A 16,984-nucleotide genomic window follows, 5' to 3' on the forward strand; every position below is an offset into this window, starting at 1 on the left:
CGCCTGGGACAGACGGTGGGAGGGGGGACTCCTGGGACAGACGGTGGGAGGGGGCCGGCGGACCTTGCCCCAGACCATCCCTACTGCCCGCCGGCTAACAAGCCTGACGCCGACTGGCTGCTCTGGCCAACCAGCCCAGCCCCCAGGGGCGTTCACGTGGGAGGCAAAGACACCGGCTCTCGCCTGCCAGCGTGTGCCCAGCCCAGTGGCGGTTGGGGGGTGGGAGTGGAAGTTAAGGGGTGGAGACTACAAAAGTATCAGCAGGCCTCGGTGGGCAAGCATGGTAGGGATATGGGACATTTCTCCACTCTTCCTTAGCACCTATGATGTCCCAGCAGGCTGTTAGGGCTGGAGATGTGAACAGCAAGTCGTCCCAGTGAGAAGCCCACGAGGGCCCATTCCCACCTGTGCTTCCCACCCATTCCCATTCCTGCCCCTCATTCCCTATGGTCTGGGTTAGATGCCCTCCTCTGTGCTTCCTGCTGCTCCTTCGCCCTTCACAGCACGTATACACTGTATTGTAACCATCTGTGTATGAAGCTATCACCCTGAGAGAGCAGGGCCCATTGCTCACGTGTCTTAGGGGTCCCAAGCCCAGGGCCTGGGACAGAGTGAGACTGGGGTGCATGCAGAATGGCCAGAGTTAGGACAGTGAGCCAGGCTGCAGCCCAGAGCTGTAAACAGCTCTACAGACTCACTTACCTGGCACCCAGAGCTCGCTGGACCTGAACCCCATGCCCGGCTTTCCAGATGGCCTTTCTGTAACCAGCAGAGCCCAGGCCTGGGAGGCAAGAGGCTCAAGGTATGGACCCAGCTCTGTACTAGCTTGCTGTGTGACCCCGAGCAGTGTCTGCCTTCTCTGGGACTCAGTTTTCCTATCAGCTCAGGGGGACTCTGGACTCTTTGAGCTCTGCCTCCCCAGTACCTGTTCTAGGCGGCCAAGCTGATGTCCCCTCTCCTCTAATCAATGGTGTCTTGATAATGTTTAGTAACTGGTTCTCTGGGGAGGGAAAAAAAAAACCCTCTGATTTCAGCTTCTGTCGATTTCCATGGTATAAATGCTCCCACCATGGCTGATTTCAAGCTACTAACTTGGCATCACTGAACTTGGAGTTGGGAAGCGGGTATGAGCCAGCATGAGTTGGCAAGTACCAGCTCCAGCACACCACCACTCCCCACCGCCTCCTGGGACAGCTGTCCCTCCACCAGCTCTTGGAATATGGACACCCTTGGTCCAAGCCTGACCCAGGCATTCCTTACTTCTTGCTTCCACCCTGTGGATTCCCAGTGCTGAGCCAGGCAGAGCATCAGTGCCTCCCGCTTAGGGAGGCGAAGCTCAGGAAGAGGCTTGGGATGGGGAGTCTTCTCAGCACTCTTTCTGGGGTATGGGGAGGTCACCACCCTCTTCCTCCTCCCCCGGTGCCTCCTCTGCACCCCATGCCCTAAATCCCTCCCCTGGGAGTGAAAGCCCGGAGCTTGACCGTCATCAGGTGTAAAGGGCCCTTGGGAGGCCTAACGGGGGACAAGGAGAGCACAGGCAGCCACTGAGACCCAAGGAAGTGGGTGGGCTTTCCTCTCCCGGAAGAAAGACTCTTGACACAGAGCCTGCCCTTCACATGCATTCACTACTCTGCAGCCATAATTACCACCGTTCTGAAGCGGTCATCGCCCTCATGGTCCGCCTCCCCCTCATCAGGAGACGGCTGTGCTGCCACCATCCTTCCACGAGGGGGCAGCCCTGCACACACCACTTCCTACCCGTCCCCTGGGTCCTCGGGGGAAGGGGGACTCTTCCAGGCTCTGAGCTAGTTTTATGTGCTTCCTCACAGCCACGTAGTAAGGACTGGTTTTATCCCCAGTTGACAGTTGAGGAAATGGAGACTCAGAGAGGTGTAGGTCACACAGTGGGAGCAGATTCAAAGCCAGGCAGGGACTCCTTCCACCATCTCTGGTGGAGGAAGGTGTGAGTGCGATGTTCTGTGCGAATGCTCCCATCCCCAGCCTCGCAGGCATCGCCTCACCCTTGCCCACGTAGCTTATGAGGTGCAACTCCTCCACCTGTCCTAAAGCCCCCATCCTTCAGGCCCAGCTCCCCAATCCCTTTCCCCTAAGTCTTCTCCCCCGCCCTTCCCTGCCTGCCTGCTCTCCCTCGGAACACCACGCTTCTCACCCCCAGGCTCTTCCAGCCCTAAGGCCTGAACTGTTCTACCTGCCTTAGCTGCCCCAGCTGAGCCATGGATGCTGGGGGTGGGTCTGAACCTCTGGTTTTATTTATGCTGCCCTGCGTGCCCAGCATAGCGCCTGGGAGGAAGAGGGGCTCAGGGAGGAAGAGATGAGAAAGTGAGTGACAGATGAATAAATGATGGCGAGCCCGTGGACTGGCCACCAGGGGGCGGGCGCTCTCACTCATTGCCGAGACTGCAAGCCAACCGACTGACCTGGAATGGTCGGCCCCATCGAGAGCTGAGGCCCAGAGAGGGAAGGCCCTTGCCTGAGATCACACAGCAGGGTCAGCTGCAGGTGCCCCGACTGCCAGCCTCACGACCCCTCCTGCCATCCATCCGCTCTCTACAGAGAGGACCCCTGGGGTACAGAGAGGACAAAGGAGTTGTTCAAGACCACGCAGCTCCTCACTCCTGTCCAAGCTCCCAGCATCGGGACGGGGGGTGAGACCCGACGCCGGTGACCCACGCCCCCTGCATCTCGCCCCGTAGGACTTCATCTGCGTGTCGTACCTGGAGCCCGAGCAGCAATCACGGACGCTGGCGTCGCGGGCGGACACGTTGGCCGAGGTGCTGTGCGCTCAGTGCGCAGAGAAGTTCGAGGTGGTGCAGCCCCAGGACCACCGGCTCTTCGTGCTGGTGGACGGGCGCTGCTTCCAGCTGGCCGACGAGGCGCTGCCGCACCGCATCAAGGGCTACCTGCTGCGGAGCGAGCCCAAGCGCGACTTCCACTTCGTGTACCGGCCCCTGGACGGCGGCGGGGGCAGCGGGGGCCCGCCCTGCCTCGTGGTGCGGGAGCCCAACTTCCTGTGAGGCCGGGGCTGCAGCCCCTCCAAAGGCAGTGTTCACCCAGGTGGAGAAGCCGTCAGAAGACCCGGCCCGCGCCCTCACCCCACACACTCACACTCAGCCACACCCACACACGCACGCACACACTCTCCCAACAGGAATGCCCACACATCACACGTGCTCACAACCCACTGAGCGCACGAAGACCAGCGTGGCACTTAAGCAACGTGATCAGTGGCCCCCAGCTTGCTTCCTGAAGGAGAGTCATAGCCCCCTAGAGGCCACGTTATTCATTAGGCAGAAAGGGAAACGGCTCAGAGGGAGAAGGGGCTCTCCAGCCCCCTGAAGCAGAGTCCAAGCCCGGCCCCTGTTCACACACAGCCCCTCAGGCCAGTCCCTCTGCCCCTGCCCCCCATGCCCGCCCGATCCTCAGTCTTTCCAGGGGAGGGCTTCCCGTTTCCCCAGGACTGTCCTCAGGAGGAGTGGCCCGGCCCCAGCTGCTCCCACGCCCCTCTTCCCACAGGATGGAGCTGGGATGCTCTGGACCCTCCCAGCATCTCAGGAGCATCTCAGGGTGTGTGAGGAGACAGCCCTTCCCCGATCCCTGCATAAGAGCCTGCACTTGGCTCTCAGCACCCACAGCCCCGCCGCAGCTCCCAAGCCCCTCCAGGAGCAGCCAGACGTGCACTGGGACCTCCAAGTGAAGCCAGCTCCGTGGCTACGTGGGTGAGCGCAGCCTCGGCCACGGGGGACATTGACAGGGCCGTTGCCTTGGGGGGCACCCCAGGGCTGTGGCACCTGTGGCAAGAGGCACCGTGTGGGGAGTGTTTAATAAAAGCCCTTTTGAAAAGGCGTCTCCTTTTCCCCGGCTAGAGCTCTGCTCAGCCAGCCAGGCCCCCCGTTAACAGCCTAATCCCCTTCCCAGGTGGAGTACAGAAGACCACCTCCTTTCCACCGAGGGCCCTATGTTTTGACAGAATCTGCAGCGTACTCTCAGCCCTCCGGGCCCTGGCCCCTGTCTGCCCCTCAGCCTGGTCATCTCCTGTCTCCTCCCACCCACGGTTCCCATCATTCCTGCCTCTGCCGCCTAGCCCAGGAATACCGTTCCATATAGTCTTTGCGTGGTCAAACTCTCTTTATCCTTCAAAGCCCGTCTCCTCCCCCTGGAGGAAGAAGTCAGCCTTCTCTGACTTCCTAGGCTGGCCAGATAGTCCCTGTCTATGGCCCCCAGCCCCCTCGGATCATCTCTCTCACAAGAGATAGCTCATCAGATTGCATTTGTCTGTTGATATTTCTGCTTTCTCCACCAAATTTGGACCCTTCATGTCTGTGTCCTCAGCACTGATGAAAATGTGTGTTTGCTGAGTGCCTGTTAAATGTCAGCACGCTCCTAGGCCCTGGGAAACAGCAGAGCACAGGACAGACGGCGCTCACGTGGAGCCCCAGTGTGAACAGCAGTGAGCGGTGCGCCCAGGGCAGGTGGGCTGGACTCGCCCGGATTATACCCCTGGGCAGCAACCAGCTCGTTCACCAGTCAGCAAACATCTGTCGAACTCTGGCTCCAGGCCAGCCCTGTGTGAGATGCAGGGATTGCTCCAGGATGCAGCCGGCCAGCCCTGGAGGACTTTCCAGGCCGGGGCTCGGTATAACAGACATGACAAAACACAAACAGCTTCTGATCTGAGGCTACCCTCAGATCAGAAGCTGAGGGTAGCCGGCTCTGATCCCAGGTTGCCCTTTCCTTCCCCAGCCCCCTACCCACCACCCAGTGCAGACACTGTTGCCTTCCTGAGCTTCCAATGCTCCCTGCAGCCCTGAGCTGAGCTGGCCATGCAGCCTCGTGTCCCCAGCTGTACGGCAAAGTGCCCACCACCTCCCACTAGGCCTGAGGCTGGTGGGGAACGTCAGAGGCGGGTCCATTTACCCAAGCACCCTCTTGGCCAAGTGGGGCCCAAACTTGGGGTGGGGTTGGAGTTCAGAGGGTGGATTGGACACCAGCCCAGCCCTGGGAGTCTTCCGTCCAGCCAGTGAGCTGGACCGGGGACCACTGTAAGAACACGTGTGTGTGTGTGTGTGTGCATGCATGCATGTATGTGCACAAGCATATGTGCCGGGCCCACCGTCCTGGGGCCTCTCCCATCAGGAGAGGCCGGAGAGCAGGAGGGGTGGGGGTATCTGGACCCCTGTCTTCTGGATGCCTTCTCCCCCCGGGGAGGTGCAGGGGCCTGATTCAGGGCGCAGAAACACCCTCGCATGTACTGAGCCCTCACGGGGGTGCCTGGCACTGGTTAGTGGCTGCTCTGTGTGATTTTATTTAATCCACACACCAGCCCCTTGTGGGAGGTATTTATGGATGAGGACGCAGAGGCTCAAAGGAAGGGGGAGAATGAGTGAGTCTACTTGGGCGGCCTTAGCAAAATACCACTGATGGGGCAGCTTTGACAACAGACATTTATTTTCTCACAGTTCCGGAGGCTGGAAGTCGCAGATCAGGGCTGGTTTCTCCTTGGCTTGCAGACGGCTGCCTTCCCACTCTGTCCTCACACAGCCTTTTCTCTGGGCCTGAGCAGCCCTAATCTCCTTCTCTTCTGAGAACACAGGTCCTATTGGATTAGGGCGCAGCCATATGACCTCATGCTACCTTAATTAACCCTTTAAGGCCCCGTCTCCAAACACAGTCACATTCTGAGATGCTAGAGGTTAGGGCTTCAACACATGAACTTGGAGGGCTCACAACTGGGCCCATAACAAGGGATGACTTGCCCAAGGTCACACAGCTGGTTAGAGGCCAAAGTGAGGTTTGAACTCAGGGCTAACCTACCCCCAAATTCAGGGCTCTCTTTTCTACCCGGTGCAGCATCCCAAGTGACCTGTTGGTAGAAAACCAAAGTCAGATGAGTCTCGCCCGCCAGGCCCGCTCTGGGTGAACTTGCCTGAGGCCATGGTGAGCATCGCAGGGCTGACCTGATCCAGAGGCCCAAGATGCAAGTGAAGCGGCCTGGTTTCTCCACAGGCCCTGAACAGGGGGTCATTGTGTCCAAGGGTGACGGGGCCACAGGCTGGGACGTAGGACAGGGGCTCGGCTGTGTGTCCTCCCAGCGTTTGTCCCCTCTACCCTTGGCCGGCTGGCTCCCTCCTTCCCTCCACTTTTACTGGCCCCCTCCAGTCCCTGAGGCTGAGACTGGAGCCAGCGGTGCTGGGAGAAGCTACGAAGGCTTCTGCAGAGACCAGGGCATGCCCAGGCCCTGCTGCTCTTCCGTCCCCAGGGCCTACCAGCGACAGCTGGGTGCAAAGCCCTGCCCATCGTGAGAAGTGCAAACTGCCCCTGCAGACACCTGGCCCACGATGGCCTCACAACACCTTAATGTGTTGAATCCGGGTCTCCCTAGTATGAGCAAGTTTCTGCTGGGGGACAAGGGACGGGTCTGCAAGGGAGGTGGGCAGAGAAGAGCAGAGGCCCTGAGTGGGAGGAGGGACAGAGGGAGGAGGGGAGGGTCCTCTGGGTGCAGTGGAGATGCCTCCCTCCGCCAGCCACAGACCAGCCTGTCATCCCCACTTGGCGGCTGAGGCTGATTCTGGAAGGCACATGCGGTCGCAGATGCGGTCGCTGTGTGTGCACTCAGGCGGCCGGAATCCAGGAACTGGCCACCTCCTGCTCTGCAGGGCCATCTGGGGCGGGGACGCGGGGGAGCAGCTGGGGCAGGAAGGTCACGCGGGGCAGGGCTTCGGGAGAACAGCGCTGATTCACAGGGGCTGCGGCTCTTCCTCTTCCCTAGCTGTCAGCTGTTTGCTGGAAGACAGCCGTTTCCCAGGAATGCCCTCCAGGAAACCTCTTCGCTGCTGACGCAGCCCTCAACCAAAAGGGAACTCTGAAATCTGGCTTCAAAGTCGGAGAAACTGCTCAGCTGGAAGGTGGGAAGAACCTCCACTCGTAGTCAGGAGACCTGGGCTCCAGGCCAGCTGCGAGCCCTCGGCAAGATGCTCAACATCTTTGTGCCTCAGTGTCCCCATCCTTAAGAATGCTTATGCCCTGATCTCCCAGGCTTGTCGCAGGGATCAGACAAGCTCCCGGGTTGGGGCAAGCGAAGCCTTAGATCTTTCAGAAAAGGGAAGTAAATTCAGAGCTAGCACATGAGGGCAGGGAAGTTGTTCACGGCCAAGGCTACACGGCTGAGGGGACAAGTGGGGTTGAAATCCAGTCTGGGCTCCACTTGTCACCTTGGCACAGGACTGTGTCCACCCAGAGAAAGGGACACCTTTTCCATATGATGGCATTAAATGGTCTATGGGGAGTCCAGGTGAACTCAAGCCTGGGGGCTACCGAGCCACGCACACATTTTCTGTTCAATGTGAGCAGTGTGGTGACAACGGTCAGCATGGGATGTGATGGGGTCCTGAGGGAGGGGAGGGCATGTAACCCGCCTGGAGGGAGCAGAGGGCTTCCCTGAAGACAGGGCTGCCTGAGCTCAGTCTTGAAGGATAAAGGGTTGGCCAAAAGCAGAAGGGAATTGAAGAACCCCTGAAGATGGCTGGAATTCTCCATGGATCTCTTGCATGTCTGGTGAAGACTCACTGACAGCTTTTATTCCAGACTATCTTCTTTCTTTCTTTTTTTTTTTAATTTTTAAAATTTATTTATTTATTTATTTTTGGCTGCATTGGGTCTCTGTTGCTGCGCGAGGACTTTTTCTCTAGTTGCGGTGAGCGGGGGCTATTCTTCGTTGTGGTGCGCGGACTTTTCATCGCAGTGGCTTCTCTTGTTGTGGAGCAAGGGCTCTAGGCGCACGGGCTCTGTAGTTGTGGAACACAGGCTCAGTAGTTGTGGCACACGGGCTTAGTTGCTCTGCGGCATATGGGGTCTTCCCGGACCAGGGCTCGAACCCGTGTCCCCTGCATTGGCAGGTGGATTCTTAACCACTGCGCCACCAGGGAAGCCCAAGACCATCTTCTTAAGAGTATTTGACTAGCCTTGGAGGATAAAGAGAATTTCTCCCTCCTGGGAAGAGGGCAGATTTTTTTTTTTTCCTGACCAAGATGATAAAATAGTGTCTCTCACTTTGGAAGAGAGTGTCTCCCCGCAGGGTAAAAGTGGGACAGGTCTGCTCACAGCCCTTCTTCCTCAGCCTGATCCAGACCCACTGTGTGCATAGCTTCTACCAGGCCCCACCTCCGCATCCCCCTCAGGGCACTCGGCAGGCAAGAGGGGTCGAAGCAAATATGAAGCACGTGCGCCTGGTTGCCAGGGGTAATGAAGTCCCTTGTCATGGTCTCAGGAGTCTCCTGCCAGCACCTGTGAAACTGTGGCAGGTGACCTTGTTAACATGCAAGTGGGGTAAAATCTCTGGCTCTTGACAGTTTCTGACAAGGAAGGTGAGAGAAAGTGAAAAATCACAGAAAAATGAAATAAGAGTGTGCTGCATGCAGGGTCACCAGTCATTTCCAGATCGCTTGTACATAAAGCCTGAAGCAAAGAGTAGAGGAAGGTGTGGATGAGGGGCAGCTGGCCAGGCCCTTGAAGAGCCCTGTCTGGAAGCACAGGGAGTCTGGAAATTCTCCACCCACGTAGAGCAGAACTGGAGGGGGCCAGCCTAGAGGCAGGAGCAGTGAGTACTCCTAGCAGTCCGACTGTTGCCTTGAAAGACTATGTCTCATGAAAAGAAACGAGCTTTTCCTGGAGAAATAGCTGATCTCAGCTTCGGGACAGGAAATGTAGAATGAAACATCTTGATACACCAGATACGAAGGAAGCTATGGAGATTTCCTAGGGTCATGTCAAAAGGGCTTGGGAGCCCACCTTTAAGATTCCATCAGCCTAAAATGAACAATTTGAGCTTCAGTACAGAAGCACAATGGATTGAAACCCATTAGACACATGTAAGTCGTCCGGATCCTGCTGCTGATCCGTAAGAGAGCTGGGCGTCAGAAAAACATGCTGAAGAGCAGCTTGAATATGCAATCAGCAAAGTCCAGACTGAGAAACTCTACCGATGCACGGCCTGGACTCTTCAACGGAAATTGGAAGGAAGAAGAAGGATGAGGAAACCTGCAGAATGAAGGCTAAGACGAGTGTCTAGGGACACACACTTGTGATAAAACCACAAAGAACACAGGGAGAGTGGTTACTCTTTGTGGGGGCTGTTCTGTGACTGGGATGGAGCACAAGCACGGGCTTCCAGGGTGGCTGGTGTGATCGTTGATTCTATGTGTCCGTTTGACTAGGCCACGGTGCTTATTTAGTCAAATATTATTCTGAATGTTGTGGACTTTTTGGATGATGTTAACATATTAAATGAGTAGACTCTGAGCAAAGCAGATGACCCTCCACAATGTGGGTGGGCCCCATCCAATCAGCTGAAGGCCTTAGGAGAGCAAAGACTGAGCTTCCCTGAGAACAAAGGGATTCTGCTAGCAGGTGGCCTTTGGCCTGGACTGCAACTCCTCCCATGGGTCTCCAGCTTGCAATTTTGGACTTACCACGTCTCCACAATCATGTGAGCTGATTCCTTCAGATAAATGTCTCTCTGTATATGTATACACATCCAACTGGTTCTATTTCTCAGGAGAATCTTGACTAATACATCTGGTAAAGTTCTATTTCTTGACTTGGATGGTAGTCACAAGGATGTTCATCTTACAATTCACTAAGCATTACACTTGTTTTGTATGGTTTTCTATATCTGTTTTTATTTTATAATAAAAAGGCAAAAAACTATTATCGGTATATAGGTATGTAAATATGTAGAAAGGGCATTCAATGATGAATACAAACTGACATTTGGGATTTCTGGGGAAGAAAAGGGTTGGCCACGTTTTACTCCAAAAGTTTCCGTACTATGTAACCTCTTATGACAGAACATGTCTGTACATTTTGGATATAACTAGGGAAAAAATGCTGGTCCTAGTTGTGATACACATAGAAAGGTCACCCTTATCAGAAATCTAATAGAAAATGGCTTAATACGAGGGATGGAGAGCCATGTCTGCTGGGGGCCTATGAACCACATGAGGAGAAAGAAAAGGCAGTGTGACTTACTTTTGAAACTGTCATTTATTTGAGAAATGAACAAGCTGCTTTTAACCTTTAGAACCATGAACATTCAAGTTACTGCACTTGTTAAATAGTTAAGTATATTTTTCTTCTACAGGGAGGACAAATAATAAGAGAGAAGCACGGTCACAAAGTAGTTAACAGTTCTAGAAAATAGAAGAACAGAACTTTTACCACCTGAACATTGAGGCCTTTTAAGAGACTCCTTTTAAATATTCTACTTGTCAGTATTTGCATTTCGTTGAACATCAGCCGGCCCCCAGGGCTGCCCATTCTTGAGCTATAGTGATACATGTTCACACACCTTATGCTTCTTGTACTTGTTACTTAAATCCCTAAAGCTCCCCCAAATCTGTAGGACAATGAGTTCTTTATCCTGGTCACGTGATTGGATGTATTAGGACAACCTCATGGAGAAAGGATAAACTGATTAAAAATGGGCCCATTAGGGCTTTCCTGGTGGCGCAGTGGTTGAGAGTCCGCCTGCCGATGCAGGGGACACGGATTCGTGCCCCGGTCTGGGAAGATCCCACATGCCGCGGAGCGGCTGGGCCCGTGAGCCATGGCCGCTGAGCCTGTGCGTCTGGAACCTGTGCTCCGCAACGGGAGAGGCCACGACAGTGAGAGGCCCGCGTACCGCTAAAAAAATAAAATAAATGGGCCCATTAGAAACAAAAGTATGACCCTTGAATCTGTCACAGATATAAATAACCCTCTTTGCCAGTATCTCAACTTCCAGTCCATACCTCCAAACTTTAAAGGCGTCAACCACTGCTAAATAAGACAGGTTTCACTACATAAAGACAGGTGGTCACAAGTGTCGCGGTTTTTAGTGTTCCTTTTTTCTTTGCTCTCTATTTTAACAGTCACCTAGGTATATGGCTTATTTTTAAAAAGAACGTTACTGAAACATAATTAGCAAACCACATAATTCCATTTGATGTGTACAAGTCACTGGGTTTTATTTAGTACATTCAGAGCTTTACAACCATCATCGTGATGGGTCTCCGAACATTTTCATCAGCCCCAAAAGAATCCTCATGCCCATTAGCAGTCACTATTTCCCCATTTCCCTCTCTCGCTGGTTCCTGGCATCACTCATCCACTTTCTGTTTCTATAGATTTGCTTATTCTGGACATTAGATACAAGTCGAATCGTATAATACGGGGTCTCGTGTGACTGGCTTCTTTCCCTTGGCTACACGCTGGAGCTGTAGCAGTGCTTCATCCTTTACGTGGCCGCATAATATTCCACTACATGGAGTCAGTGCTACTTTTGAATGTCTTTCACAAACCCACGGTGAGTACCACCCCGTGTGGGACACTGGGCCAAGGGAAACAAAGACAAGGCAGGCAGCCTGTGCCCTCGGAGGAGCTTAGATAACCTCCCAGCCCCCAGGCGTGGTGTAAGGGCACGCCTACAAGTGCTGGAAAATCCCCAAGGAAAACGCAAATGCCGGCGGACAGAGGAGAGGGGACTTTTGTGTGTGGGAGAGAAGGAAGCTGAGGAAGACAGGGCACTTTCAGCTACACCTTGGGGATGGGTCAGATGGAGGGAAAGGCACCCCAGGGCACAAGGCACAGGAGGCTGAAGAGTCCAGGCCGTCGGGGGAGCAGGGAGAACAAAGTGGCAGGTGGCGGTGTGGGAGAGGGGAGGCTGGAAGACACAGATGGGGAGCGGACCCCACCAGGAGGGGCCAGGAGCACAGACTACAAAGTCGGGGACCTGAAATTAATACTCGGATTCAGTTATAAATTTTTATTTTTCAGACTTGTCCATCATTGACAAATAAAATACAAAAGCAATCAAAAATTATACTGTTTTCTAAAAATAGTTTTCCATTTGGGGTTTATGTCCCTCTTCCATAAAATCACTGTAAAGACTTAAGAGGTTCTGACTTCAAATTCCTCGAAGACCATTTCACTGGCTGCAGAAGCCCCAGTGAACGTGTCGCTCTGTAAAAGGCATGGGCAAAAAAAACCCTCTTAAAAAGCAAATGCACCTTTCTCAGTGCAGAGATTTAGCCTCCCAAATCTGTGGGTTTTTCAGAGGATCACACAGGACCTGTAGGAGCTGGGGAAGTAGGTAAAGGTGAGCAAGCCATCCTGGGGGAGGCCTGGAGTGCGGCCCGCGTGGCCTGATCACATCCCCGGGAGGGCCTGCAGCCGCGGGGGGAGCCTCCCTCTGGCCCCAGCTCTCCTGTCTCTGATCAGCACACATTCTAAGGGACGTGTTCACATTCAGAAAAGCGTCGACAGCATTTCAGTAGTAACCAAGGCATACCTTGCTCATGGACAATTTTATTCTGTAAGAAACGGGAAGAAGAGTTGTTGAACCCGAAGTTGGTCAACTCTGAAGAAATGAAGACGAACAGAACCCACCACGGAACATGTATGACAGACCCACCCAACCCAGCAACCCTGGGGATGCATCTGTTTTGAATTCGTCCACAGTGAGAGGTAGAAGCCGGCAGAAGCCGGCAGAAGCAAAGTGCCCAGGTGCAGAAGAGGAGAGCAGTGCTACATGTGCCCTTCTGCTTTCAGAAGGACACCGACCCTTTAAATGCCAGGTGCAGGGTTACCTGTCAATCGGATAAGGGTTTTCACAAAGGTTGACCAACACGTACAAATGTCTCAAAGCATACTCGTACTGGAGGAAAACAAACCAAAAAGCACGATCAAACATCATCATTTTATAACACGATCAGCTCCTAACATGGGAATATGTAAAGCATCTAGACCAGTGTTTCCTGAGAATTCCCTGGCAGTCCAGTGGTTAGGACTCCACACTTTCACTGCTGAGGGCCCAGATTCGATCCCTGGTTGGGGAGCTAAGATCCCACAAGCCGCCTGGTGCAGTCATAAAAAAAGAAAAAAAAATTACACCAATGGTTCTTAACCTTTACTGAGTCAGGGATCCCCTCCCACCTTTAGATTATCTGGTGAGACTTATGGACCATCTCGTAAGAAAAATGCAAGAGTCATGTACCAAAATGTTCATTGCAGCTCTATTTACAATAGCCAGGAGATGGAAACAACCTAAGTGTCCATCATTGGATGAATGGATAAAGAAGATGTGGCACATATATACAATGGAATATTACTCAGCCATAAAAAGAAACGAAATTGAGCTATTTGTAATGAGGTGGATGGACCTAGAGTCTGTCATCCAGAGTGAAGTAAGTCAGAAAGAGAAAGACAAATACCGTATGCTAACACATATATATGGAATTTAAGAAAAAAAATGTCATGAAGAACCTAGGGGTAAGACAGGAATAAAGACACAGACCTACTAGAGAGTGGACTTGAGGATGTAGGGAGGGGGAAGGGTAAGCTGTGACAAAGTGAGAGAGTGGCATGGACATATACACACTACCAAACGTAAGATAACTAGCTAGTGGGAAGCAGCCGCATAGCACAGGGAGATCAGCTCGGTGCTTTGTGACCACCTGGAGGGGTGGGATAGGGAGGGTGGGAGGGAGGGAGATGCAAGAGGGAAGAGATATGGGAACATATGTATAACTGATTCACTTTGTTATAAAGCAGAAACTAACACACCATTGTAAACCAATTATACTCCAATAAAGATGTAAAAAAAAAAAAATGCACATGTGCAGGGGATTGGCAGCACCCTCAAGCCCAGGTAAGGACTCCTGGACGGGAACCCCCTGGCCCTGCTCCCCTCTGTTAGCCCGGACCTCCCCCTGGCAGCCTGGCTTTTAGTCTGGGACACAGTGGTGAGGGAGACAGATGGTAAGTGATTGCCAAACAGATGGCAACTAAGATGGAAATAACTGGGGGTGTTTACCTTGAAAAACACTTCAAGGGAACCTGAGAACTCACAAGAGGAAGAAAGGAGAGATTCACTTTCTGTGATTCCAGCAGGCAAAAAATGTAACACCAGAGGATTAAGTATTTGTTAAATAAATGGGAATTTTAAAAAGTCATTAAACAAAGAGAATGCTTTGTTAAATAAATGAAAAATTAAGAGCCTCTTAATAATGGAGAGCTATCTCCCAAGTGCCCAGCACTCCATCCTCAGAAGTACCTGAGGATGACCATGGTCTGCACGTCACAGCCCAGAGAGGACTTTCTGCAACAATGAAAATGTTCTATAGCGTTCTCAATTCAGTAGCCACTCACCACATGTGGCTCCTGAACACGGGAAATGTAGCTACTGCAGCTAAGGAACTGACTTTTACGTTTGGTTTCATTTTAATCCATTTATTTCTTTATTTTAAATTAATTTTTTTCTATTGGAGTAGAGTTGCTTTATAACGTTGTGCTAGTTTCTGCCGTACAGCAAAGTGAGTCAGTTACACATACACATATATCCACTCTTTTTCAGATTCTTTTCCCATATAGGTCATTACAGAGTATTGAGTAGCGTTCCCTGTGCTATACAGTAGGTTCTTTTAGTTACCTATTCTATATATTGTAGTGTGTATATGTCAATCCCTAATCGATTTAAATTCAAGTTTCAGGAGCCACGTGAGGCTAGTGACTACTGTTATCGAAGAGCATGGGTCTAAAGCAGGACTTGGCAAACTTTTCTGTCAAGGGCGAGACAATAAATATTTGAGGCTTTGTAGGCTGCGTGAACTACTCAACTCTGCTGCTATGTGACTGAGGGTGGCTGTGTTTTGATAAAACTTTATTTATAAAAACAGACTGTGGGGGGAAAAACCCAACAGGCTGTGGGCAGGAATGAGCCTGCGGGCCACAGTTTGCTAACCCCTTCCCTATAAGGAGCCAAGCATCATGTAAGTACTGGCCAGGAAGGAGGCTTTTTAGGTACCTTCCAACCCTGACATTCGACAATCTGCAGAAACTAGGTCCTTTCTTCTCCTCCATGGGCCAGGGACTGCTTCAACAACAAATCTGGGGAAGAGGTCGGAACAGACCCAGAAGGGAGAAACCTGCGTGGCTGGTGTGAGGGGCAGGGCGGAGGGGTGGGGTTTGGCAGGGACAGTACAGTGTGAAGGGAAGGAAGTCCCCTTCAAAGGCCAATGGAAATGGCAGTTGAATGGTCTATGACTGGTAAGCTCTCCCAGCCACTGGGACAGTTCAGAGTGTCTGGGGCCAAGATTTAGGGTCAGTGATTTTGGATGACTTTTCTCCTCTCGCATCCCCACCAAAGGCCCCTGAATGAGCCTGTCGCTTCTTCTACAAGATGGAACCTTCTACAAGGCATGCACCTGATGTGATTCCCGGCGGACAGTACTAACTCAGGTTTGGGGTTTAAGATGCAGGGGAAGGCCAAGCCAGTTGGCCCACAGAAGGCAGGATGCAGAGGCCGGCAGCCCCAGGGTCCGGACTTACCGTGGGGTTGTGCCAGTTGAAGCAGTGCGTGCGGAAGTGCGACACGGCTGCCTGGTAGCAGTCGTGCGCCGTGAGCGGGGCTCTCTGGGACAGGAGCCCGTCTACCTCGGCATCGGACCCTGAGATCAAGGCGACAATCTTCCGCACTGACTTCTCAATGACATTTCTGGCCTGTGAAGAAACACATCTTTTCCAAATGTATCTTACTTAACGTAGTCTCTCCTGGAACCCTGGACCAGTTAGATGCTTCTTTCATAGAGCCTCCACCCCAGCATGTTGAAAGAGATGCCAACAGATGCTTTCTGCGGCCAAAGGCGCACACGTGAGGCTTCTGTTACAGCTAGAGCCCTTCAGAAATACCTTGCCTTTTAGGGATCTTCGGGCATGATGGAAGCATTTAAATCTGAATACCTGAAGAGCGGGTATGGCCCAGGCTAAGGAAGTGGGGGGTGCGGGAGGGCATGTAGAAATTGTGCCCCAAAGCAGACTGTTGTCCCATAAGCGGTGCTATGTGTTCACAGGCACCTTTGTCCATTCTGGAAACCATCAGATGCTTAGACAGAAGGATGCAAAGGGTGGACATCATTTTCTTCCCAGATAATGAAAACCAGCATCATTAAGGAGAAAGCTGCTTCCATGTCAACCAAAACTTTCAATCGAGTCCCCTGACCCTCCCGCTCCCCAGCCAGGGTTTGTTCCATTCATGCCCGAATGCTCCCTGCCCACTGTGCGCCAGACCAGCGGGTCTCAACATGTGGTCCAGGACCACGGGGGTCCCCCAGGCTTCTTGGGGGCTCCATAATGTCCTCCCTTTCCCAACTATGTATCTGTGTAAGGTTACATTTCCTTTATATATTTCAACCAGAACAAAAGAGCCCAACAGTGAATACAGACGCAGGTACGATGACCCAGCTGTCTTCCCTAATGCCAGGCAGAAAACAGATCTGCAAAAGTGTAGTGATGCCACTCTTCTCACCCAAATTGTTTTTATTTTAGAAAATAATTCTTTTTCATAAAAAATATATTAACACAAAATGGGTTTATTACTATTTCTAAGTGAGTTACTATTTTAAAAATCTCAGTGTTCATTTCTAACGCAGTAAATATTGATATAACCCACACCAACAAAAGCTCTTTGGGATCAATAATTTTAAGAGCGTAAAGAGGTCCGAGAGCAAAGAAATATGAGAACTGTTGTATTACACTGTGGTACCAACAACTACCACAAAACCCCCCATCCTGGTTAATGTACCACGTGTAGGATTGCCAGCTGTCAGGATTATGAGATATATGACTTTAAGACAGATCACACAGATTTTTTTTCTCTTTCCTAGAAAATTCAGGCTGTGTCCCAGCACATCAATCCCTGTGCTGTGCTGATGAGGGGATAGAGTCTACACAGCTGGCTTTGTTGAACGGACAGTCTTCGCCCAGCATCTCGTGAGTACACGCCTGGTGGTTCTAGCCACACAGCTAGAATTTGAAAAGAAATTCGGTCAGTTGCAAATAAACTGATGAGCTGCTGAAAACAAACCCAGTCATCGTAAAAGATTGCTCAAGCATTTTAGGAAGAATTTGGGGCCGTGACTGTGATTTCCTAAGG

General features: G+C 52.1%; 2 protein-coding genes across 2 annotated transcripts in view; one reads left to right on the forward strand and one right to left on the reverse strand.

Moving 5' to 3' along the window:
* RIN3 (Ras and Rab interactor 3) overlaps window positions 1-3,859 on the forward strand; it is a 117,703-nt gene extending 113,844 nt beyond the window's left edge. The window contains exon 10 of the mRNA XM_029237445.1: window positions 2,715-3,859. Coding sequence (XP_029093278.1) covers window positions 2,715-3,035 — 321 coding nt within the window. The 3' untranslated portion in view covers window positions 3,036-3,859. The remainder of the gene's footprint in view (window positions 1-2,714) is intronic.
* Window positions 3,860-11,791: 7,932 nt separating this feature from the next.
* Window positions 11,792-16,984, reverse strand: part of LGMN (legumain) — a 36,448-nt gene continuing 31,255 nt past the window's right edge. The window contains exons 12-14 of the mRNA XM_029238710.1: window positions 15,382-15,552; window positions 12,642-12,709; window positions 11,792-12,365 (exon numbers count right to left, since the gene is read on the reverse strand). Of these exons, the coding sequence (XP_029094543.1) occupies window positions 12,323-12,365; window positions 12,642-12,709; window positions 15,382-15,552 (282 nt within the window). The 3' untranslated portion in view covers window positions 11,792-12,322. The remainder of the gene's footprint in view (window positions 12,366-12,641; window positions 12,710-15,381; window positions 15,553-16,984) is intronic.

Source organism: Monodon monoceros, unplaced genomic scaffold (genome assembly GCF_005190385.1).
Source record: "Monodon monoceros isolate NGI ecotype Baffin Bay Population unplaced genomic scaffold, NGI_Narwhal_1 Super_Scaffold_21, whole genome shotgun sequence".
NCBI classification, from domain to species: domain Eukaryota; kingdom Metazoa; phylum Chordata; class Mammalia; order Artiodactyla; family Monodontidae; genus Monodon; species Monodon monoceros.